This window comes from Pithys albifrons, chromosome 4 (genome assembly GCF_047495875.1).
Source record: "Pithys albifrons albifrons isolate INPA30051 chromosome 4, PitAlb_v1, whole genome shotgun sequence".
Taxonomy (NCBI): domain Eukaryota; kingdom Metazoa; phylum Chordata; class Aves; order Passeriformes; family Thamnophilidae; genus Pithys; species Pithys albifrons.
Window position 1 is genome coordinate 72,303,422 of NC_092461.1, and position 25,236 is coordinate 72,328,657.

The following is a 25,236-nucleotide window of genomic DNA, read 5'->3' on the forward strand; positions in this document are numbered from 1 at the left end:
AAATTAATTGTGCCAGTGCAATATTTCCATTTCAACTACCCTGTTAATTTAAATGTTCATCTGCATACTTTCAATATAATTTAACACTGGTAAAAATCCAAGAAAGCTTCAATATAATGAAAGATAGCCTGACTGGAATGAGAATAAATCCTTAGGTGAGATGTCAGCAGTGATTTTTCCAAGCAAATTGACAATAAAGAAGGCTAATGCCTTTATGAAGCCTAGGGCTTATGAAAAAAAGAAAAAAAATGCAAAAAAGCAATCCCTTTTGTTGCTTTGTTCTGCTATCTTCAGCAGAATTAACAGTCAAGATGTTCCAAGTTTTCCAGTATTGGCATTCCTCAGTGCACCCTCAGCTTCACTGTCATTTTCAAAGGGTGCTTGAAAGTCTAGTCTGCCTCTTTCCACTCTAAGAATCACTCCATACGAAAATACCTCTAACTAAAGGCAGCTGGCAGGCTTTTAGTCCTCACCTCATGACATAAATGTGTAAGAAGTAGCATTTTTAATTCCAGTTACTAGGTGGGTGGGTGGCACAGCGCCTCTCAGCCCTGCAAATCCAGCTGCTTTCAGTCCAGTGCTTGGCTACAGCTCTCAATGAGGTTGGGACGGTCAGCCTCAGAGGCAGCCAGAACTACTTAAGCATCACAGAAGAACAGGATAGTTTGACATCATTCACAGACTACTTGTCCAGCAAATGGAAGGGGAGACTTACAGTTGGTGTGTATTGTACTCTCCTTGACCCAATGAGAAAGCCCTTCTTAGATCACTTATCTATAACAAAAGAGCTCATGACATTTCATCTTTTCTTCAGTCATTTTTCTTTCTGGAAATCATGAAAACCAAAGTAATTCAATGTATGTATGTATATATGGTGAGGCTTCACGAACTAAGATTTGGGAAGGGCTCTACCCACGTGGGTGTGCCCTTCCAGCCTGCGCAATGGATATTTTAGGTGAGGCACAGCGTGTGCAGAACTGGCCCCACACTTTACTCCTAAGGTTCATCTGCCACGGCCTAGCGAGTTTGGATGGTGACAGTGAAGTGCTCAGGGCTAGAACCTACAGCCCCTGGTATTCCCAGGAGGCCCTAAGCTTCTGGTTAAAGAAGCTGATTTTCTTTTTCTTTCACAGGAAGTTAACTCCACACTGAAACTAATCATCTGCACATATTCCCAAATGCATCTGTAAGTTTTAAGGTCTCTGCACTATATGTCCACCTTGCCCACTTCAAAGGGCTTTTCTTTTGGTTGTACCTCTACTGCTCCATCAGAAAAAGAGAATCTCTTCTCAGGGTGTCACAGCACTTGGCTTTTTGTCCTTTAGAGACTGTACTACTGGAAACAGGAGACTGAACAGACTCTTTTGCTCTGCAAAAGAACAAAGAAGTTTGCCATGGTTCACAGCTGCAGAAAAGAACATGCAACAAGCCGGAAAGCAGAGGATTACTAGCATCTCATCACTGCCGTGTAGCACAGACTCGTGATCTGTGAGCACTTGGAACTTGGCAATATTGAAGGCAAATTCCTCACAGGAAGAATTATACAAAGTGTGACCACAGGCAAATGTGGCCAAGTGGCAGCTTCACGTCTCTCCTTGAGGCAGCAATATAGAGCCTCCGTTTCTTGGTCAGTGGCCACATCAGTCCTGGACCAGAGCTTCATGTTCCACAAGTTGCTCCAAGTGTTTGACCTGTTTCAGCACATTCTTAAAGATTTAATGAATATTGAAGCTTGTCCTAGAGACATCCTGATGCCACAAGCTCTTGTGCCCTATGAAGAACTGAATCAGCTTCCCCTGGGATGACTTCATAGCAAGCTTTCTTCCAAAAAGAAGAGTCTTCTTTAATTTTCCACATTGAATGCTTTAAGTAGCTGGACCTTTCGGAAATAACTGTTCCTGAGAGCAGTTCCTGCATATGAAGAAGACACACTGGACTGCTGCCAGTGTGCACTCTTGATGTGAGATGTGGCCCTAGAGATGTTCAGTCCTCCCTTTGGAAATGCTTTTGCCCATTTTGATTGAGCCAGATGAACATCTGGATGTGGAGCCCAAACCCTTAGAGGTAGCATCTGCTACTGTAATAATTCTTGTACATATTTATCCCTAGAAAAATATCTCAGCCATCTGATGGCTGAGTGAGGGACTGGCCTGCTCCTACTGGTGCCCATATTCCTACATCAATTAGTCACTGCAAGTTGTTCCATATTGGAATTTTGCCTGCATTACTATTTGCATACAAGGAACACACACATCATATCACAAAGCCTTACAATTTTTTGTTTGTTTTGACTCCTACTAATCAAGATTCCAGATTTCATTCCTCTCAAAGGCTGACACACAGTCATGTCAGTTCAAAAAATTAATTTTTTTCTTTCCAGTAGAGTCAGTTTGGTATTTCTGCTGTTTTCCACAAATCCAAACCTAGTAAAAAGATTATCACATCAATAAATTGTTTGATTTTAATCTGTAAGAGTATGCAGATCAGATCTGTCTTGCAAATTTGTTGTCATTATTAATGAGTTACAGTTTTAATGTTGAATAAAAACTGAATTGCAAAATCATGCAGTGAAACTATTCTGATGGCACAGCACTGCTTTTTAGAAGTCTTCCATGACTTTCTCAGCTGGTTCATGTACAAAAGGCACCCATACATTGAAAAGAATTATTGCTTGTTTTGCTGCACCTTTCGTAGGTTTCAATTGGCAGCAGGTATTATTATTGTGCCATCTACAGACATATAAGACACCATCCTTTGTTTTGAAGGTTTTATAAAAGATTCAATGGGATTAATGAGACAGTAAGTGAAATCCAAGGGGGAAGGTTCACATGTACTCACAGATCCTACAAATGAACATAATGTGATACTTCAAAATACACTATTCTTCACCAAATCATGACCAAGATTACCATCATTGAGAACATCTGTAGAGTCTGATCCCAGAAAAAAATGCAATGGAATATTATTTGGTGAAGGAAACTATTCCTTCTCTTCACCAAGCTTCATCAAGAACATGGTTTCCAATACCCATATTTCCATAATCTCTTACCTTTTTGCTAGTCAAGCAAAGACAATTAGCTAGACACTCTTTTCAGTATTATTTTGCTTAACAATGAAGCCCCTAAGACTCTCACTTCCTTTTCTCCCTTCCTTGTGATAAACTATCACAGATGTGATTCCAAAGACAAATAGAGAGGAAAACACTTAGTTGAGGGTCCTCTGTTTTCTTTTATCTAAGTTCCTTAATTTTTTAATTCCCTGGACAAATTCAGCCCTAAAGCATCTCTGTGACAGCCAGTAAGATAGTGTGTTAATGATACTATGCTATAAATCACTTGCATCCCCAGTGCCTTATGGTTTAGGCCACAATGGATGTGCTGTATCAGTGAAAAAAGCTTTTGGCTGTTTAAATTAGGTTCCTCATTCACCCAATCAAACCAGGGCTCTAGATCTAGATAGATTAAGCTTCTTTGATTGCTTAAATAATTTGATCTGGTCTTCCTTCCTCTGCTTGAAGTGGTGGAATCAGAGCTAAATCACTGTCCTACTTTGCTTGAGTTTTCCCTTGTACAGCTAATCTTCCTGTTCAAAGATTTCCACCCCTTCTGAATCCTCATTTTCAAGAATCACAACTCAATCTCTTGCAAACCTGTCTCATTCTGGGCTTATTAATGGGCTGCATGTTTCCATGTTTCTCTGTTTCACAAATTCTTTCCTGTAAGCTGATGCACCAAGTGGCTGCTTCTTCAACTCTGCTGAATTCACCTCATTACTGCCAGGGGAGCCTTACTTAAATCTGAGCTCTGACCACACAGTTCCTACAGTGCTGAATAATGCACACGTGCTCTCTGCTTGTGGGAAAGTTGCCTACCCCTCAGGTAGTTATATCCTAACTCAGGCTGTCACTTTTTGCCACTAAAAGGGGTGAGTGAGGGGAAGGCCTGACCTTCATATCAGCCCTCAGTTTCCACAGGACTGCTTCCAACCTGCCTACAGTGGCAATGAGTGCTCTGAACCCTGGACCACCAGGGATATAAAAGTATCTGAAGAAACAGAAAGCTCACTTGAAATCTTTTCTTACAGCTGTGGAGAAAGACTGTATTTCAACACTCTTGCCATGCCCTATGTTAAAGTACTGGGTCAGGCCACATTCTCCTCCTATTTCGTATCTGTATACCATGAAATACATTGGAGCATTTCTGATGGACTGGCTTTGCACACACATCCATACCATGTGTCTTGTGCTTTCTGAGAGAAACCAGGGAGTGTCTTTAGCCTCACCACTGTTCCTAAATTGCCATGAAAAGTGCTTAGATATCTGCCTCTGATTCTTGTTATTTCTGTAAGCAGAATCATCTGTGGAGTGGAAGTTTGAGGCTTTAACTACCTTTTATACTACTAGGAGAGAACAGTAACTATTTGGTGAAATAAACAGAGGCCAGTGGTAAGGAAGAAATATGTTCTAAGCTGCAGATAATAGAAAGCATTCAAAATGTTGGAAACACCTCATGTGAAGCAGGAAAACTACTAAATCATTTAACTTGAATTTCAGGCAGGCTCTCCACCTTCTCCACTACCATTTTGGTCCCTCAGTTTTTCCCTTTCTAAAGCACTGTTGTCTTCCTCCATCTAATGGATCCTACTTGAAAGCCTGTCACATTTAACCTAGTGACATGTAAAAGCAAAAAGAAAGGTGCATAGAGAACATGGGAGAGTAAGTAGTTTTTTGAGTTTGATCTGAGCCCAAATAAACATGTAAGTTCAATGCTAACATTAATTATTTCTATTTACCTGTGTGTGGATGAATGGTTAACAGGATAAAAAACACAATAACCTTTCATGTCTTTACAAGTGCACTGAAGTTTGGTTAACTGCATTAACAACACTGCTAGACTTAAGAAGGCAGCATAAAATCTGAAGGAGTAAATGACAAGAAAATTCATTTCCAAGAAGACACAGGCAGCCTGATGCAGCAGATTGAGAGGGAGAGAGAAAGAAATGCTAATAAAATGCTAAAGAGCACATTGTTAAAAAGTACTGATAATAAAAAAAACCTAAGTAGTGATAATGCCCTGGATTCTGACTGACAAGAGAGATATTCTGAACCATTGTGCAGATAATAACAAAACCAACACTTGTTCAGCATTTTGAAGTGAAGCTGAAACAACCACAAAACAACTACATACACATATTGCACTGATTTGAGGGGAAGCACCTTCTAATCTGTAAGACAGGTCTCCCAGCAGCAAAAGTCTCTCTAACAGTTTAAACCATTGTCAATGTATTCACATTTTCAGGTTAGTAAACCAACTTTCAAAAAGCCACTTGGAAATACTGAGGGAAAACTCGCTAGGAAGTTGTGCTGCCCCACTGAGGAGGGTAAGATCTCAGGTTAATTGCTGTGGCTGTACCTTACCTGGTTCTGCAGTTTAGCACCGCCATACGCCCCTAATTTTCGCTGTGTACAACATGTGCTGTGAACTGGAGCATTTGACCTTCCCCAGCTCTCCAGTAGAAACTCCAGTGCAACCTTTACCTTCAGAAAAGAGCTGTGTTCCTTTTCCCCCTCATGCTCTGCGCAGAGCAATCTAATACACCTCATCATGTGGTGTGTTGCTATAGCAGCAATGAATCCAGCTGCTGCAACACAAAAGACTGACAAAAAGTTGGGTTTTTTCCCCGTCCACCCACCCGGTAAAAGTCAGGGTTGTTTTCTTGTGCAGCAAATCTAACCTAGATAGCCTCATGCCATCTATGTTAACTACATTATGGCAAAGCCTAAAACAAATATACAGTTAAACTACAGCTTTTGCTTTGGGGGACAACTTTATTTATTTTTAAGAAAACAAATGAGTCAACAGTTACCCCTTAAACAGCTGATCATTGTTTTTTCTGCTCTTGACATTCACTGGTTTCAAAACTTAGGTTCTTATCTCCATAGGATTTGCAATCACACAATCATGCTCAGCAGTCAGAAAAGTAACAGCTGCAGAGCCAGTAAAGGTGACAAACACCAGATTTACACCTGCAAAACCAAAACAGCCATGGTCTTGCACCCCTGTGGTCTGGAAAAAAAAAAACTTTTACAAAGTTGTTTGATTGTGAAACAGAACTGCATTTTTCTGGAAAATGCTAAATAATCGTTACTAACACTGCCCTACTGGATAAAGCATGAGGACTAACCACAGCAAAACTCCTGTACTGCTGAGGCATCTTGGTAATACCAAAGTTTGCCCTGGGAAGTGTACTAGAATACATGAACCACTACTTCTAAAGTCCCAGTCTTGCAACTGCATCTTTGACAACAAATTCTTCCTGTAAAGCATGGCCATCTTCTTCCTCCAGCAGTTTCCCCACAGAAGAGGACAAAACATGCAATATGTAACCAAGCCTTTCACCTGTAGGAAGCGTCTTCAAGATTAGGGACTAAAGCGGCAGCAACCTGATACCTACCATACAAACTGTGCCAGGCTTTTCTGAACTGGTCTTAACAAGGTTTTCCCAGGAACCTGCCTTCCTCAAAACGTGCCAGGCATTTGAGTTGGAGTAACTGCTTCTCATTTCAGAATATGTTCAAGGTGTTAAAGATACTATTGCTCCAGAATGTAGTCCTGCAACTGCATCATCAAACAGTGAACTTTCCTATTCAGTTCTCCATTTATCTCAATGTAATGGAAGATGTAGAAAAAATAGCTACTGGTATCACAGACCTCAACCCACCCTGTTAGAGAGTCCAAAATAAAAATAAACATAAACCCCTAATTACTAATTCATTCTCTCTTACTGTTTTACAAGTAGAGTCAAACTCCATCCAAATGAATTCATAGTATTTTTACCCTGTTTTCATACAGGATCTGCCAAAGCTGTTTGTGGACTCTTACTGCATCTGGCAGCAAAAGCTGGCTTTGGAGTTCACAGATCTCCAGTTTTGTAGATGTTCAAAATCTGCTGCAGCTGTTCTAAGAGACTTCTGAAGATGGAAAGCAGCAACACAGGCTCCTGGAAGAGTCACCTTACTTTGTGTTGAAATAGGTACTTATTTATTCACTTCTGTCTGGCATTCTGGATACAGGGATAAAACACATGGTGCAAGAGGATTCTTCTCAGAGTAATTTCTACAATTACTCAATGCCTATTCTGTTAATTGTTAATACACAGTGAATTTTCTTCCCCAAATACTATCAAAAGAACAGATAGACCATAAAGCACATCCTCAAATTGTGTAATGTGACTGAGTTTCAGTTGCTACACAGTTGCCTGCAAACTCTGTGGTACTTTACACACAAACCATTCAAAAACCCCAGAAGCTGGAAGGTAAGCAAACCTCCCATGCCCATCTGTTAATATTACTGTCTGTCTTGTATACTGTCAGTGACTTAATTTTAATTGTGCACAGAGTAAACAAGTAAAAATGAAAACCTATTGAAGGAGTGTAATGGACTATTAAACAACATCACCTGTTGTAAAAGAAATGAACACAGGCTATTTAAGAGCAATATCCCACAGTCTGAACCAAAAAATGATTCAGGTCAGGCAGCTGAAACTGCAGGCTGGAGCCCCAGCAGAACCACCTCCCACTTTCTGACCAGAGGGCTTTCCCACTCAATAGCACTTGCAGTTATACAGCACCTGCTCACCGTTTACAGAAGGGCTGACAACAAATAGATTTTCAGAGCCATAAATTTCAATAATTCATGTCTGGTCTGATGTCCCAAGGCCAAAAGCAGCCTTCTGTGTCAGTCATGACTTCATGCTTTCACAGTCCTTCTTTGTCCTGCTGTGTTCCCCCTGAGACCCAGTTCTCCTTCACTCCTATAGATTTGTAGCAAAATTCAGGGGATCTGCAGGAAAATCCAGACAGTTTTAGAAATTGTGCTTGTCAGTAATGGGGGACAGCCCTGAATTCTTCAGTGTTTTTTTGGTTTTTTTTTAACACAGGTAGGCACCTGGAATCTGCTGCTAAGGAAGGTGGAAACCAGCTTCCAGGTGGCAGTTAGTTGGTATGGAAAGGGTCGAGCATGGCTTGAAGCATCATTGTGTGCTTACTGTTCTGGAACAGAGTCAGTTAATACACTACCTGGGAAACACAAGAGGAGAATGAGCCAATGTCAAATGTACTCAAAGGAAGGTTACTCTGCCTTTCTTTAAACACCTGTTGGCCAGGGGCTGTTTGACACAGATGGCACAAAGTACATTTGCACTTGTAAGACAAATGGCCATTTTCCCATCAAAAGACTTTCTCATCAGAAATGCTACTTCTCTTCCTATTGCTGTAGTATAATGGATTCTTTCACACAATACTCAAGCCACGCAAAAATAAAGGTCTGGTTCCTATGAGCACTGACTCCCTCTGGAGGAACTCAGTCTGCAGCAGCTGCCAAGATTTAACTCTCCTCTTAAAACAGAGTGAGCACAAGGAATGAAGTTGCAGCACTGCTCCGGCTCTTCCAAAGCCAAGTAGGAACTGGCACAGGAATCACATCTTGCCACCCCCACTTGCCTGACAGACAGCGTAGCTTTCTTCACTGTGCCTCCACAGCCTCCCTGCCCAGCACTGGGCAGCTGCTTGGGTTGATGGATGGGAAAGACCTCACTAGTGTGGCACAAATGGCTGAAGGTTGGGCTGCAGATCCCAGGAGATTGCAAGATATTAAAAGCAAACACTTGTGGCTGGGTCTGTTTGCTGTCAGATCTCTGAGCCACAGCTGGATCAGAGTTTTAGGCTTTCCTTTATGTAGAGGCCAGCACTCACTCTTTTTTTTCTGTCATTTAATTGTTTTCACAAGGAGCCAGGACTATTAAGTCCCATTGATCCAAGCTGCATCCTGGCTGAGCCAGCCAGTGTGTCTCAGCAGAGCTGCTGGGTATGGCACAGGGTCACGCAGCTGGCTCCTGAGGGGGGTCAACAAGATGCTATGCCAGCTCCGGCTCTAAGCCTGACATGTTGGACCCAATAAAGTGTTCATGCAGCCGCTTGGATTTTACCACCAGAAGTTCCTCAGGGATCTGGATTCTACAAGTCCCAACAGCATGGATCCAGCATGGCTTTGTAGAGCCTGTGAGGCCCATGCAAGCCACTGCACAGGACAGCAGAGACAGCCAGAGGGCATGGCCACAGTGCACCAGTGCTAACAAGCCCATCTGTGCTCAAGCCGACTTGGATGCCCTTCTCAAATTAATAATGCCTTAGGCTGGAGCAGTGGAAATACAACGTAGAATCATCTCTGCAGCCGAGCCGCTTTACAGCACTGCAAATATTTTGTTCCAGCACTGCCAGGGAGGTGGCATGCAGAGACAGGAGAGCAGTCATGGTCTGGCACAGGGGAGACCTGGCACTGAGGCAGGCAGAGTTTGTGTTACAAAACTGCACCCTTACCTTGCAATAGCCAAAAAAAGATTGTGACAGCTGAAGTCATTACTGATCCTCCTCCCTATTCCCTCCTTCCTGAGGATCCAAATATCTGGTAACTGGCACTGCATGCCACTGGAAGTCAAAAAAACAAGTCAAGCCCTATGGTGCAAGAACGCAGTGTCCTGAAAAATTATTTAGATTCTTTTATGAGTGGGATTTCTTGCTCAATGTGTGTCTCTGTGATTAAACTCTGAATGCAAAACAAAGCACTTTAACCAAAACAGGTCAGAATGCACAAAAACTCTTTGAAGAGGTGGTTGGGAAGACAGGTGTGTCACCCATGTATGCTCTCATACCAAGCTAGATGAGGAACTATACCCTGGCAAAGACCAACTACAGAGACCCTGCCTGCATAAAACTCCATGGAATGCCTGCAAGAAGCCTGCTGTCTTTTCAGATGGCTCCTACGGGCTTGCTGAGTGACTGGGAAAATCCAGATACATGGGCAGAAGAAGAGAAAAAGAGAGAGGAAAAAAGCAAGCAAGCAAGCAAGGAAGTTATACATAATTTCCAGCCTCTTTTTCATAATTTCTACCTCTTTCCCAAGATGAACTCACTTGCTGTGAATAGCCTACGAACTAGAAGGTTTGACCTGTGTTCTTTATGCTGCTAGAAGCATTCTTTCCAACACAGGACTGGTTTGTGCAATCCCTTTGTTAACTACTGGTGAGCCACTGAGAATTTTTGCTCACTATTCCGAGTTGTTTATTTAGTTCTCTTTTCTAAAGAGAACTCACCAGCCACCTCAAAGCATTTTCAAATATTTTCCATCCATGTCAAGACTATGTCAGGTCTGGCTTTGCATTTTCTCTCTTTCTCTCCTTGACATGTTCCTCGCCTTGTTCTGCTGCCCTTCCAGAGAACAGTTACTATGGCACTGAGTACAAAGCCAGTGATGCCATATGAAGCAGCACTGTAACACTGGGGAGAACAAATATTTGAAGACTGTACTACAACGCTATAGCAGAGGGACAGCTCAGGCACTTCCAAAGCGACAGAGCAAATGCACAAGGGGCCAGGGAGCAGTCTGATGAAATGGCCTTTTTCTAATGGTTCTCAAAAGGACAAGTTTAAAAAAAACATCTGCAAATAAATTAGCAATTAGGCTCCCTACCACTATGGTCGCTTCTACACTCCTGCAGAGACAGTTCTACTTGAAACACATTTCTTCATTTATATTTTAACACACTTCCACAGAGGCAAAAGTTCAAACTACCTCGAAAACCATCTGGGCTAAATCAGCGCAACCACTGTCCTCTTGCTGCTCCCCCAAAAGCAGTGGGGCTGCTGCCAGTCCTGCCCAGCACTCTCCTGCTCTCTTACTCCACCTGTCAGTCCCTCATTCCCATGGCTGCTGCCAGTCCTGCCCAGCACTCTCCTGCTCTCTTACTCCACGCGTCAGTCCCTCATTCCCACCTCCCAAGCAGCTTAGGTGTGAAGTGTGTATATGTGCTGGGAGCACACATGTTGTGAAGGGCATGCAGTCATGATCTCATGTAGATGCCCTTTTTTCACATTGGACAGGCATTTTTAAAAGCGTGCAAGGTTTCTTTCAGCAGCTCAATGATAAATCACCTTTAAGACATAAACAGACACAGGCAGTGGACTAGGTGAAGACAGCAGTCTGTCTGAATTTGTGTATATTCTATTTTAAGCATCTAACATGAATGACCTGTGAATTGCCTGCGTAGAGACACCTGTCTCTCTACAATGAAGTTACTGGGAATTGCTGCTCCTAATGCTGTCCTCTGAATTGCATCCAAGTTGGATGCTTAAAGCAGATGGTATCAGTACATTTTCTAAGGTTTTGCTCTAAGTAGAAAAACCCTAATCTCTTTTAAAATTAACAAAATCAGTTGCAGGAGTGCAGACCTAAAATCCAGGCAATCCAGGGGCTGGAGGGACCCTCTGCAGAATCTCCTTATGCCAGAGTGGTCCAAATATCTGCTGAGAGAATAGTGATGAGGGCTTCTGCCAAAAGCTCTAGGCCACTTCTTCCATTTATTTGCTTTTACTTCAGCTAATCAGCATAAACTAAAGAAGGTCAACCCAGTACAAAAACAAACCTCATGGGCAAAATGGAGGCCAGTCAAGGAGAAGGGTGGAAGTCATGAAATGGCACCCTGCCCTCTGAGTCAATGTTGGTGCCAGGGGTGGATGGTGTGTGACAGTGGATGATCTCAGAACCAGGGCTGTTAGACAAGAAGATGAACAATACTTCTGATCACCTGTGATTAGGGATCATGCAGTTTTTCTCCAAAATATTCTGCCCAGCAGTACTGGCCAGATTACACTATCAATAGATAATTCTGTTTGCTACAGTTTCCTCAGCAGTTTCGGTCAGGCACAGCAGCCTTCCTTGCTTTCCGACCCCAGATCCAGTTTCATCTGATAGGAATGGATATTAAAGTTCCTGCAAATACAAAGTTTTATACAATCTCCCAGAATGTTTAATTCCTGCGATTATTAGGGATATATTTATATACTGTTGTTATCAAATTTTATGTAGTTTTGTTATCATATGAGGGGGTTTTTCGGCTCCATTTGTCACAAAACATAGGAATTCTGCCTAATAAGAGATCTAAGGATTTCCCTTCCTCAGCTTAGCATAAACTATACATGGTGATGTTTGCCTCTGTAGATATGTGGTAGGAATCCTGTTAGCATTTACATATGCCTCCCAAGATACTTATTCCATGCTTTAATTAACCCTAGGATTTGAGTCTTTCATTAGAAAATTATCAAGTAGGGCCACTGTAGTGTGAATTAACCACTCAGCCAGAGGGAGACAAGGGTATTTTATTTTCAAAATTACAAAGGATATGCCAACAACCTTTCAACTACGGCAGTTCACTTGCAGTTATGGCACCATGATAAGACCAAAGTCTCTGAAGATAGCATCATGACATTAGTAGTTGAAAAGCTAAAATTGATATGCATGTCTGGTCTATTTTGTTGCACATAGTTTAAGGACATCAAGGGAAGTGTGCCATATATATCTTACGGAGTGCTTTTATAACCAGAACCTGGCATTTTATAATCACAGCTTGGCACATACTACAAAGGAAGCTGATGTGCAGAGCTCATCCGTTATTCGAGATAATCATTAAGGTGCCACAAATTCCAGAACAGCTAAGTATCTCTATTTGAGACCAATTCTGCAGTCTGGCAGGTAGAGTTGGACTGGGGCAAAGGGGCCACCAGCTAGGTGAGACCCCAGGACCACTGCTGATCTCTCCTTAATTCTCTTCCCACCAATTATGAGGTGGAGCAGCTCCATCGCCTCTCCCAGGCCCTGGTGACAAAAGAAGCAGCAGTGGCACCACCCTCCCTGGAGTCAGGACAAAGCAGGGAGGAGCACCCATCTCTGTGGGGCTCCTGCTGCTAACCAGGGCTGCAAGCTGATGGTGTGCTTAGGTGAGGTTTAGGCTACCTGAACAGATAATGCACACTTCACTACCTGGAGCTTTCCATCTCAATCATAAGTGCCAGAAACCATATTTTAAAAAAACAACAAAACAACACACTTTTTTTCCCACATGCTACTGGACCTGATTGCCTGTCTGAGGCTGAACCTCACTACAGGTCAGGGCTGTAGGCTTCCAGAAGACAGGGAAAGAACCAGATAGGTGAAGTAAACATTGTCCAGATACCATGGCAACAAGAACAAATTCTTACTTATCTGCTTTTATACACGTCCTCCCAAGCTTTCTGCTATGTTACCCTGCTGCCATGCATGTGCATTCTGCTATGGGGCTCCAACAGCTCACCTCCCTGAATGCTATGAAAGTTATTTTGTCCTCAAGCAACAGAAGTCTGCATGGGATTTTGTTTGACAAGGCTTCTCACTATAAAGAACCACAGTATTTACAAGAACAGTTCTTAAAAAACACAATGAACTTTTTTTTTAAAAATTAACTCTCCAACTTTCAAGTATGGTATTATTACACAATATGTAAAATGACTTAAAATAAAACAATTCTATTAATAATTATTTTCTTTTGTGTGATTCATGGTTTAAATGACACTGTACTTCTGTTAGTGCAACTTTTTAACATAAAAGCAGAGGAGAGTGAAAGTAGTAATAGAATAAAAGTAACACAGACGAGATTAAGGGAAATGCATTGTTAAACTATATTTAACTCTAATATTTGATTACACTTCATGGCCCATTTACACTTTTGAAGTGAGGAAAGAAGTAAGATTTTTGCTGCAATTTTACATACTGCTTTATTATTTTACTTCCAAAAGCTTTTACTTACAGTGCTTTGCCAATAGCCATCTTTTGTCCTTTTTAGCAGCTTGCCTAAATAAGTAGGTTTGAAAGATCAGCAGGAAGCAGTAACGTGTCTGAGATACGATCTTCTCACTGCTCTTGCTGAGTGAACTGTTTCCCTCTATGTTTCTGCTAACACAGGGAGAAGAGCCCCAGCATTGTGGAGAGGATCGAAACCCACATTCAGTCATGAACTTACACAGATTGAACCTTGCCTTACACGGTCCATCACATCACTGTTTGTGCTGGCTCAAGGCAGTCTCCACCTGCACGAACCAAGCACACATAAGACTATGTGTACAATCCTAAATCTTCTAACATTAATCCACCATATTTTGCAGAGTACATCTCCATCACCTAGTTGAGTTCAAGCAGGCAAATCAGATGTAAAGTCTCTTTTTAAAGGCCCTGCATCACATCTAACAAAGCCAGTATCTCTGAACAGACTCACTGCCAGAGGTCACTGTGCTTCCATGAAGGCGGAAGCCAAAGCTTGTGGTGTCAAATGCAAGTGACGCTCACAGGAGCTGCCAAAACGTGGCCAGCTCCTGTGCCCTGATCTGCTACATGAAAGAAACTCTGCTTTTGAATCCAGTGAGTCCAACTAAGCACATTCCTAAGCCTTGAGAGGACTGGAAACCAATAAATCGTGCATCGACAGAGATGCAACTATTTTAAATAAAAATAACTCTTGATTTGCATTTATGGGCCTATTTGCATTTTTTTTAATTCATGCACTGGGATGTAGTGGTTTCTCTCTCCCTAAATCTCTTTGAAAGCATGTTAATGTGTCTTCTTTTTAATTTAGCAAAACCAAAACTGGACAGACTCAGAAAATATATTACTACTCAGAAAGAAGTGATGTGAGCTAGATAGGGCACTATCAGCAACAATTACAATGATGTGTAAATGTAATTGTGTCTATCTGTTACTAGCATGAAAGGTAAGTATGAGGAACAGCACTGTGGTGATGTAAAAGCCTTTCTGGAGAAATCTTTAAGGAAAATGTGACTATAAACAGTGGGTAAACCACAATGTTGGTTTTTACATGACTTTTAACCAAAGTAAGCCTGACTCTTCTGCTGGGAGTATGCCGTAAGTACATAGTTATATAGGGAACAAAAGGAAAGATGGAAGAAGACAGAAAGACACAGGGATCTGAAATTGTCAACTGTCATTGTCCAATATATGAAACACTGTCCAGTGTTCAATTGAGGGCACTGCAATGGGACATCTCCCTGCCTTCATCTGCCATACAATTAATTACTACATATGCCAATGTCCAAAGAGCTCCAAGTGTAAGTTAGGACCTCCTTCATAATATCCACACCTACTTTCCTTATTTACATGTGAAATATTGTGCAGGAAATGGAAATGCATCCTGGCTGCAATTAGGCTGGTTGGATACCTGTCATCAACTCAGATGGCTGAACAGAGTTCCAGCTTCAGTTGCAACCAGTGTGTTGCCATCTTCAGACATGAAGCCTGAAACAGACTCCAGGATTACAGTAACAACCCTATTCCTAAATCTAAAATGGGCAAGTGTTTTCACATGTGTCTCTTCAACCCACATGTGGTGGGTTCACTTTGAAGACCCTTTCCTGTGTTCACCTTCTTTTTCCCTGCATATGGCTCTGCATGAGAGGGGAGCACCTAGTGTTTGACAGTTCATGAACTGCCACATATTATAGCAAAATTCAGGCCAATACTTTTCCCTGAAAAGAAAAAATTAATTTCTGGCTTAAGTTATGGATAAGGTTGAAAACCTAACTGGCTAATCCCTCTTGCCCTTTCCTCTCATCCTTCGACCAAGATAAAACTCAGCATTCAAGTGGAAGAATGATCCCTAAGCCTTCAAATTTTGGGCTGAAAAGCATATATAGGACTGCCATCCATAGCACAAAAGATGAAACAGGACAAAAATTGTAAAATAGGGAGAGGTTTGATTTGATTGCATATGAAAATCAGCAGACATCCGTGAAGCCATATCCCCCAGTGCCATGACACATTTCTCCTATAGCTGTCCTAAAACTTATCCCTGTATGCTACTCTTTCAGTGTCTGTCAGTTATCTGGTCAATGAGCTCTATAAAATCATGTCTCGCTTCATCTGCACCCCCAAATTTCCCACTCTGTTTTTAGTAAAAGGTGCATGCCAGTGTGAATGCACTACCAGACCCCATTAAATTTCTCCCCCTCTGCCTCTGCTTCAAGAAATCATCTTTTATTTCATGTGTACCTTGCATATGCCAAGATAGGCTAGGACCCCAGTACTCACTTCCTCCCATGAGAGAGACACTGAAAGTCCCTGACTGGGGAAGGGAGTTTGATGACATGCTGACACATTCCTTTCCAGATCCAGCACTTTCTGAAGATAGAGGAGCTTCAAGTTCCCAGGGTAGCACTGTGGAAGCCAGCACCTTGCCTCCTGTTTTCCTGGTACACAGATGTACAAGGCATAGTGGCATTTCTGCACTGTACCCTTCCAATGCTCATTCCTAATCTTGCCTTTCTTTCAGGTGTAAATCAACTCTCTGCTACTATTCACCTGCAATGGAAGCACTAAAATGCCCCAAAAAGACCTACATTTATCCTGAGCTTTGCAGAATCCATTTCTTGTTAGCCAGCTTTGAACAACTTAAAACCAGTATCTGTCCTCATCCCACTGTGGAATTGCAGCTCATTCTTCTCCCTAAAGCACCCCCTTCAGCAATTATGAACAAAAACCCTGAATGTTTGTGTAAGGGGGAGAGGACTTTCATGATACACAAGATTCCTGTTATATTTTGACCTGCAAGCAGAAAGGACGGAACCTTTCAGGTGACTAATTGTTGCTCATTTTCAGGGATGATTCTCCACATCAAGCACTCTATGACCAGAAGAGTTGAGTGCACTCTGGCCCAGAAAATGGAGGTGACTACCCTCTTAAGATTCAAGCACATAGAAATGACTGATGAATTACACTGTGGACCTTCAAATTAAGTACTTGCATAAATACAGATAATTGACATTATCCTTATCTATCTTTGCTGATAATATTAACATATCTACAGATAAATGCTGGAGGAAGATGGCTAGGAATTTGTATACAAGAAGCAATCAAGTTGAACACAGCTGTAGCTGATTAAACCAGTTTCAACTTAACTAGTACTGAGCCAGTCAGCACTTGGGAGCAAGAATGCAAATAAAGTGTCCTGACAAAGGGAGAGCTGGGTCTCCTGGGCATCCAAGGTCTCCTGGACATCTGACCTGTCCAGCCAGAGCAGCAGCCACTACAGAAAGTGTGTCCCTGCTGAAATGCTTGTAGATCATAGAGCAACCACAGCTAAAGTGAGTGTGACATTCAACTTTGGTAAAAAGATACATAATGAAATGGATATGGACTCCTGCATTTAAAATGAAAACTTTCTGGGGTGGGGTAAGCAATGCCCAAAATGCAAACCATATAAGCAATGCATTTATCTCATTATACTGCAGGAGAAGGGACAAATAAAATGGGCACCAGGTTACTCTTACCCCATAGCTTAAGCAACGTGACTCTATATCCATTCTGACTGTCCACCAGTAGCATTGGTCCATCAGCCCTGTTGCTTGGCCTACAATGGTTTCTTACTATGACAAACTTTTCAGAGAAACTTATAATCCAAAATTAGTTGTCAAAGGACAACCCTGTGAGCAGGGTCCACTTTTATCTTGAAAATACCATAGCCAACCAATTAGTTAACAAGCTACCAATGTTCAGGGAAAACTGTGGACTTCTCTATTTTTACTTACTCCTTTGAACATTCTGTTCCCGAACTTGTCCCACCTGACACCAAAACTATTGTGTATCTCCAGTTCAGCAGCAACAAGGTTGTCCTCCATATGAAAATTATTTTAATAGCAAAACACACCCCAACACTTTGCATAAATATGTGAAATGAAATGTGTCTTTGAAATTAAAGCCAGTTATAATTTTCTTTATTTGCAAAATTTCAATTATAATTTTTGCAATTTTAAGTATGACTGAAAACATCTTATTTAAAAAATGGTTCCAGCAAAGGATGAGAGGCAAGCTGCAAAGTCTTAAGGAACACAGTAAAAGCAACATCATTCATAACTGGGCATATTACTTTTGGTTTACAGCAGGAAAATGGCCTTAGAAAAAAAAATTGCAAAAGGACACATTAGAAGTCACCTGTACTCAACAGCATTTGTAATACATACTTAAACCTAGTAGCTGAGTGTGGAGGGAACTTTCCATTTTGGTGTTGTTCTTTGTCTGTGCTGGCCTAACAGGGGGATCCTGGGCTCAAATTCTCCTGAGCTGGAGGAATGAGTGGGGAGGTGTACCCAGGACTTGCTTCCACTACCCTGATTTTCACCAGATGCAAAGTAAGGACCAGTTTCTGAGAATATGCTAGGCACCTGGGTACCTTACCTTGTCTGCAGAGAGCAAACACCTCAAAGACTGCATCAGAAAGCCCATGTAACACTGACTTTCCAAATGAGAAGCTCACCTTGGTGTTCCGTTTGGTCCATTTTTCTCACTTACCACAGTTGGCACAAAGGAGAATGAATTGACTGAGAGAAGGGCAATCAGGACTACTCTCTCCTTTGTGTAGTCTGCCCACTCTTGGCACTATCTGGAGCTCAGTACTGCAACATCTGTTTGCTTTGAGGGCATTTCAAAATATTTCTTCAGTTGCTGATTTAGTTTCCTGTGAGGTCAGTTTAAACCTCCATTCTCTCTAGCAGTGATTAACTTCACTTTTGCTACAGTTAAATGCACTACTGGTACCTTAAATAAAAGATGCGGTGTGTGTGTGTGTGTGTGTGGGGGTGTTGGATTTTTTTTTAATGATACTGCTGAAAACAAATAGCAATCAAAGATAATTGAAATCAGCTTATCTTTTCAGACACTGCAGCAAGCATTGCTTGCAAAGTTCAGAACTTGCACATGAAATACGAGAACATTACTTACAATATAGTATGAAAAGCAAAGCTGGCTGGGACTTTTTCCAGTATAGAATCTTGGGTTACAAGGGACCTTAAATATCATCTGCTTCTAAACCCCCTCCCATAGGCAGGGACATTTTTCACTAGATGAGGCAGTTTTAAGTCCCCATCCAACCTGGCTTTGAACACTTCCAGGGATGGGGAACTCACAGCTTCTATCTACAACCTGTTCCAATGTCTCAACAGCCTCATAATAAAGAATTTTCTTCCTTTTATCCAACGTAATGTCAGTTTAAAGCCATTGCCCCTTACCCTTTCACTACTAGCCCACATGAAAAGTCTCTCTCCAGCTTCCTTGTACATTCTCTTCTCAAAGTTGGAGAGCCCCAACTAGTCTTTGGCCTGTCTTATAGGAGAAGTGCTCCAGCCTTCTAATCGTCTTTGTAGCTCTCCTCCAGATTTGCTCCAGTGGGTCAATGTTCTTCTCTTGAGGACCCAAGAACTGGATGCAATATTCCAGGTGGGGTCTCACAAGAGTAGAGTAGAACAGTAGAATCACCTCCCTCAACCTGTGGGCCACACTGCTTTTGATGCAGCTCAGGATACAACTGCAAGCACACATGGCTGGTTTGTGTCCAGACTCTCATCTACCAGCACACCCCAGTCCTTCTCTTTAAGGTGGCTCTCAGTCCACTGATCTCCACTTGGACATCAAGCTATTGACCACAACTCTTTGAGTGTGGCTGTCCATCCACCAAATAGACCCTTTTTTCCCTTTTTATGCTTCCCCTTTTCCAGTCAGTGGTAACTTCACCAGACCATCATAATCTCTCAGATATGATGAATGGTGATTTAGCCACGTCATGTGCGAGTTCGCTCAGGACTCACAGACAGATCTCATCAGGTCACATGGAATTCTGCACCTTCAGGTTCCTTTGACAGTCTCAAACCTGATTTTTTTTCTACAGCAGGTGGTTCTTAATTTTTCCAGTCCCTGTTTTTACCTTTTATGACTTAAGCTTGCTGTGCATCTTCCTTGCTGCCCTAAGGATCTTGAACCTCACCATTTCTTGATCCCTGCAGCCAGGGTTGGCCTTGCACTTCACATTCCCCACCAGATCCTACTTGTTGGTGAGAACAAAGTCCCCCACATCACCTCTCCTTGTTGGTTTCCCTGTCATGTGGAGAAGGAAGTTATCATCAATGCATTCTGGGAGCTTTCTGGATTGCTTATGCCCTTCTATGTTGTCCCTCCAACAGATATCCTGGTGGTTGAAGTCTCCCATGAGGACCAGGGCTTCTGAACATGAGGCTGCTCCTGTCTGTAGAGGGTCTCATACCTCTTTCTGGTCAAGCAGCCTTTAGCAGACCCCTACTTTGAAATGACTAGTCCCTGCCCTCCCTTTAATCCTGACCCATAAGCTCTCAGTCAGCTCCAGAGCTCCATACACTCCAGCTGGTCATTGACATAGAGGGTGACATTGCCACCTTGTCTCCCCTGTCTGTCCTTCCTAAAAAGACTGTGTCCTTCCATTCCAACACTTCAGTCACAGGAGCCATCCCACCATGTCTCCATTATGCCAATAAAATCTTAGCCCTGGAGGTGTGTGCACATCTCTTGTTTATTCCCCATGGTACCTGTGTTTGCATAGAGGCATTTCAGTCACACCCCAGTGCAGATGACTAAGTGGCTGAGTGGCTGGAATTCCTTTGTGCTGCTCTTCAAGTGCTCTCCTGCTGACCTCTGATCCCCCTCCATGCTCTGGGCATCTATTGCTGGCCCTGGCATCCAACTCATAGGAGTGGGATGGATTTAGGTTTCCCTCCCCCACCAGTATGTAAGAAGAAAATGCTGATTTACTGAATGCAATACTCATTATCTGGTTTTGATAACAGTTTTGTTGTAAAGGTTTCTCAGGTCCAAGGTAGAATTTTTTTCAAAGCCTGAAAAAGGCTCATGTGCACCCCGTGGTTAGAACATCATTGGTGATTAAGAAGAGAGATGTCAGCTCTGTGACCTTAGCTCAGGAGCCTTGGAACGGAATGTCACCAGGAAAAGCCATCCTTCTAACTTCTGGGCTGCTACAATATATGCGTGTAGGAATCCATTGTTGCATATTTGAAAATAATTTAGTTTTTAACCAATGATTAATGAAAAAAACCCAATACTATCAGCACTGAGAGATTTCAATATGAAGACGACAATATCGTGCACACTTCTGGTAACAGCACACTTCCCTAACACCTTCCTCCCTCCTTACATACAGCAATTCTCCCCAAACTGGAACAGTCTTGTAACTACACTGGTTCCCTTCACTTTTCACATTCTTTTGCAATCATACTTAAAAAATTTTCCAGGCAAATTGCAACAAAGATCATATTCGTAAGGATTGTATTATCCAACTAATTTGTAATCCGGGGACTCTGGCTTAATTTCCTGCTTGTTCTCATCTCAGTTCTCTGTCTATAAAATAGGACTAATAGCACATCATTCTCACAGCATTTTTCTGGGGACACAGACATTAATGAGCCTGATGTGATGAATAAGATCACATGGACCAAGTGCTTAAAAATAACGCAGACAGACCTTTGCTGCCAGACCACTCCTGGTAGCACTGTCCAGACTATACCCAAACAGGCTCAGCACAGGCCTGATATTAAGAGAACTACTTACCCGTGCCTGTGAGCCCCACATCAGTGTTTATTACACCAAGGGGAGAGCGAGCAAGCCAGACCACATAGTGGCAGCTGGGAGAAAGAGCAGCTCCTGGGAAGGAGGATGGCATGGGACACCAGAAGACATTGGGGAGGAGGAAGGAAGAATAGAGCTGTTTTTTGGGAGGCTGTTAATAGAAATCAGGCAGAAATATATAGTGCTCCCTGTCTCTCACACATTAGAGTCAGGGCAGAGACTAATAATTGAGCAATAAATCAAGTGAGCCAGAAGTCTAAACATCCCACCAGCTCCCTAAAGCACCTGCACCAGTTTCCATCCTTCTGCCTAATACTGCTTAACGCTCACCCAAGTGACATCAAAGGCATCATCTTCTGAGGAAGGCGAGGATTTCCCAAGGAATTCACCTAGGCATGTGCTACAACTACTAATTACAGACAGTGTGTGTGTGTGTGTGTGTGTGTGTGTGTGTGTGTGTGTGTGTGTGTGAGAGAGAGAGAGAAACTTCTTCCTTGTTTATTTTGACAGCTTGAAAAATTTATTTACTAGAACAATAAATACAGGTCTGACAATGTAGTATAGCCCTTCTAAAGGATTTTGTAGTAATTTCCAGCATCTTATCAAAATTTCCAATCCAATCACCTCAAGAATGAAATGGAAGACATGAATCGAAAGCCCATTTCACCAAGCAGAGACTTTCAGATTAAATATCTAAACTGAGCAGCTGCAAATGCCCTTGGGAAAATCTCTGCTTACTGTCAATAGTTTTATTTGTTTCCTTGTGGATGCTGTATTTTTCACCAGCTACTGAACGCCTCAGTACTTCAAATGTAGAGTACAATATCACTCACCAATGTTTTTACAGATCAGGCTTCCCCTTGCCCCAACTCTGAGAGTCCCAAATACTGTTCAGACACGTTATTATGTTCTTGTTATTTTCACTAAGGCCTTAAAATTACACTAATTTCTGGCTACAGAGTGAAAGCAACACTATGATTCTTGTCCAAAACTCAAAAGGGCACTTGGCTGCAGGACCTCATGTACCAATGCATACCCAGAGACAAGTGGACCCAGCTTCTTATTCAGAGAAATACAAACATGGTCATTTTACTGATTTTGTTGCTAGATGTTTGTGGACCAGCACAACTGAGCCAATTGTCTGCTAACTTTCAAAGTGAGTATTTTCTAAAGATGAAGTAAGGCAGAATAAAAATGTCTATGCTTATTAATCTGGACAATTAACTTTTTACAGAAACCCCCTTATAAATGTGGGATGAAGAGTGAGAAACAAACAACTGGTACACTGTAAAATTTTGTACCATCAGGATGCCAGTGCTGAGACACACTGAATTATGCATAATGCTTAAGGTTAGGATTCTTACATCAGAGAAAAAAATCTTTAGATGAAAGTCCCACATTTCTGTGCTAGTTTTAAGACCCAGGACAAGATGAAGGGAAAGCCTCTCTCTTGTTTTTTGTTTTTTTTTTCCCTGAAGCCCATCTGATCCTCCTGCTGTGTGTACACACTGCACAAACCACTCCCTCCACTCCTGAGCTGATGCTTGGATGTCACGACCATTGAAGCAGCTTGTGACTCACAGGCCACTCAGCAGCACAAGCCTGACCTGCAGCTGAGACTGTCACAAAAGCACATTGGTGTCAAATTTGCCTCAGCATACAACACACTGCTTATGCTGGCTTGACACTGTGCACAGGAGGTCACCCTGTCAGTGCTTTTTGAGTGGCTCTGAGCCCGCAGAGCAGGGATCAGTGCTTTGCCACCTTCTCCCTTGGTGCTAGTTGTTAGGTACTCCCAAGCTGGCTCTGGGACCCAAAAGCCTGATGTGCTGTACTGTCAAACAGCAGCTGGGGAGAACACCTGCACAAGGATGCTCTTCGCCCATGTCAAACAAAGTCACTGACAGCCAGCTCCAAGACAGACCCGCTGCTGGCCAAGTCTGAGCCCACCAGCAACACTGGTAGCACCAAAAACAACTGCAGAGGGAGAAAGAATAAGTGAGAGAAAAAACTCCAAGGTCAGTGAGGAAGGAGGCGGAGGAGGGGCTTCAGGCATCAGGCTGAAGGGCCATGGTGGAGCAGACCCACCTGCAGGTGCCCCCTGCAGCCTGTGGAGGACCCCACACTGGAGCAGCTCGATGCTCTAAGGACAATGTGACTCCATGGCAAGTTCACGCTGGAGCAGACTCCTGGCAGAACCTGTGGACACATGGAAAAAGGAGCCCACACTGGACCAAGATCGCTGGCAGGACTTGTGAACCCATGAGGAACCCATGCTGAAGCAGTTCATGAAGAACAACAGCCGGTGGGAAGGACTCACATTGGAGTTCACAAAGAACTGTCTTCCATGTGAGGGACCCCACACTGGAGCATGGGAAGAGTGTGAGAAGTCATCTCCCCAAGAAAGAAGAATCAGCAGAGACATGTGATGAATTGACTGAAGTCCCTATTTCCTGCTCCCCCTGTCCTGCTGGGGGGAGGAGGTAAAGAAAAATGGGAAGTTGAGCCTAGGAAAAGCAACGGGTAGGGGGATAGGTGTTTTGAAGATTTGGTTTTATTTCTCACTATCTTACTCCGTTGTGATGGTTTATAAATGTCTGTTTTGCCTGTGACATTAGCTGTTGAGTGATCTCTCTCTGTCCTTAGCTCAACCCATGAGCCTTTTGTTCTGTTTTTTTATCCTGTCCAGCTGAAGAGGAGACTGATGAAGTGGCTTTGGTGGGCACCTGGAGTGCAGCCAGGATCAACCCACCACATGGAGTGCTCCCTCCTATGCCCATGTTTACATGACAGCAACTTGCTCTGGTACCATCTGCCTGGGAAATGTTACAGATACAGATATATTCGCAGTGAATTTTAAGGTCCAGCTTTGTTCAGTCAGGCTTAGGTAGTCCTGAGTGCAGCATATCAAACTCCACCAGTTCCTTTGTATTTTGCTGTGGACAAAAAATGGAGAGGAAAAGCACCACTTAGGACAGAGACTGGCAAGTCTGGGCATGAAGGCTGGGGACATTCACACCACCCTGTGACCATAATCTAATGCTACTAAATGTGGCAACCTCGCTTCTGACTCAGGAAGTCATCGAGCCACAGTCACCTCTGTGCTAGGAAAATATCTTGAATGACCTTAAACATATTTACCCTATCTCTGGTACCCTGATGAATACATGTACAACACCTCAGGGCTGTTTGCAAGTTTGTACATCCACAGTGTGCACAGCTGTACGTCACTGCTACTCCAGCAGCAGATCTGGCGTAGAAGCTTCTGGGAGCCAAATGGATGAAGGAGCTGATGCAGCTGTGAGGATGGTGGCATGAGGAGGAGGGCTGAGCAGTGTTTGCAGGAGAAGGGATCTGCCACTGACAGTGTAGTAACACGGTCCCACAGCCCCCAAAAGCTGTGCTGCCAGTGCAAGGCAGCTTATGTCCCTGCTTATCAAGTGGAGAATGTGACACCTGTCTTGGGACACTCCCTCGACTGTTATCAGCTGTCATACTCCCTGAGCTGATGTTTCAGGCTGTGCTGCCTGACAAACATCCCCATGGACAGAGAAAAGGAACCTTTCTTTCCCCTCTGCCAAGTGACTTCTTGTTTTCCTTCTTTTAAAGAAAAAAAAAAAGGAATTCTTGGTCTTCTGCTGAATAAGATACCTGGTATTCAGCAGCAACTTGTTAGGGCTTGGGTTAAGCTTATTAAGTTTCAGCATAGCTCAAAATACACAGGATGCTTCTTCAAAAGCTGAAGCTGCGCACAGTCTCTCTCAGAGAGTGCATCCAATGCTTTTACATAGTACTGCATGTTTTCCAGGGAGGCTGCACCCATTGTGACTGCTAGGAGGCTCATCAGCTAAGGTATGAAATCAGGATTATTTTTAGAAAAATACAGGCTGGTGGAGGAGGCAGCATGAGATCAGAGATG

General features: G+C 42.8%; 1 protein-coding gene across 9 annotated transcripts in view; it reads right to left on the bottom strand.

Annotated features, from left to right (window-relative positions):
* Positions 1–25,236, bottom strand: part of DTNA (dystrobrevin alpha) — a 234,632-nt gene that overhangs the window by 122,870 nt on the left and 86,526 nt on the right. For 2 of the 9 annotated variants that reach the window (XM_071554580.1, XM_071554575.1), the window contains exon 1: positions 5,417–5,513. The exons of 4 other annotated variants lie outside the window; for them this stretch is intronic. In XM_071554580.1, coding sequence (XP_071410681.1) covers positions 5,417–5,442 — 26 coding nt within the window. In that variant the 5' untranslated portion in view covers positions 5,443–5,513. Of the gene's footprint in view, positions 1–5,416; positions 5,516–25,236 lie in introns of those variants that run through there. 3 more of the 9 variants (XM_071554585.1, XM_071554581.1, XM_071554582.1) reach the window with 3 other exon arrangements.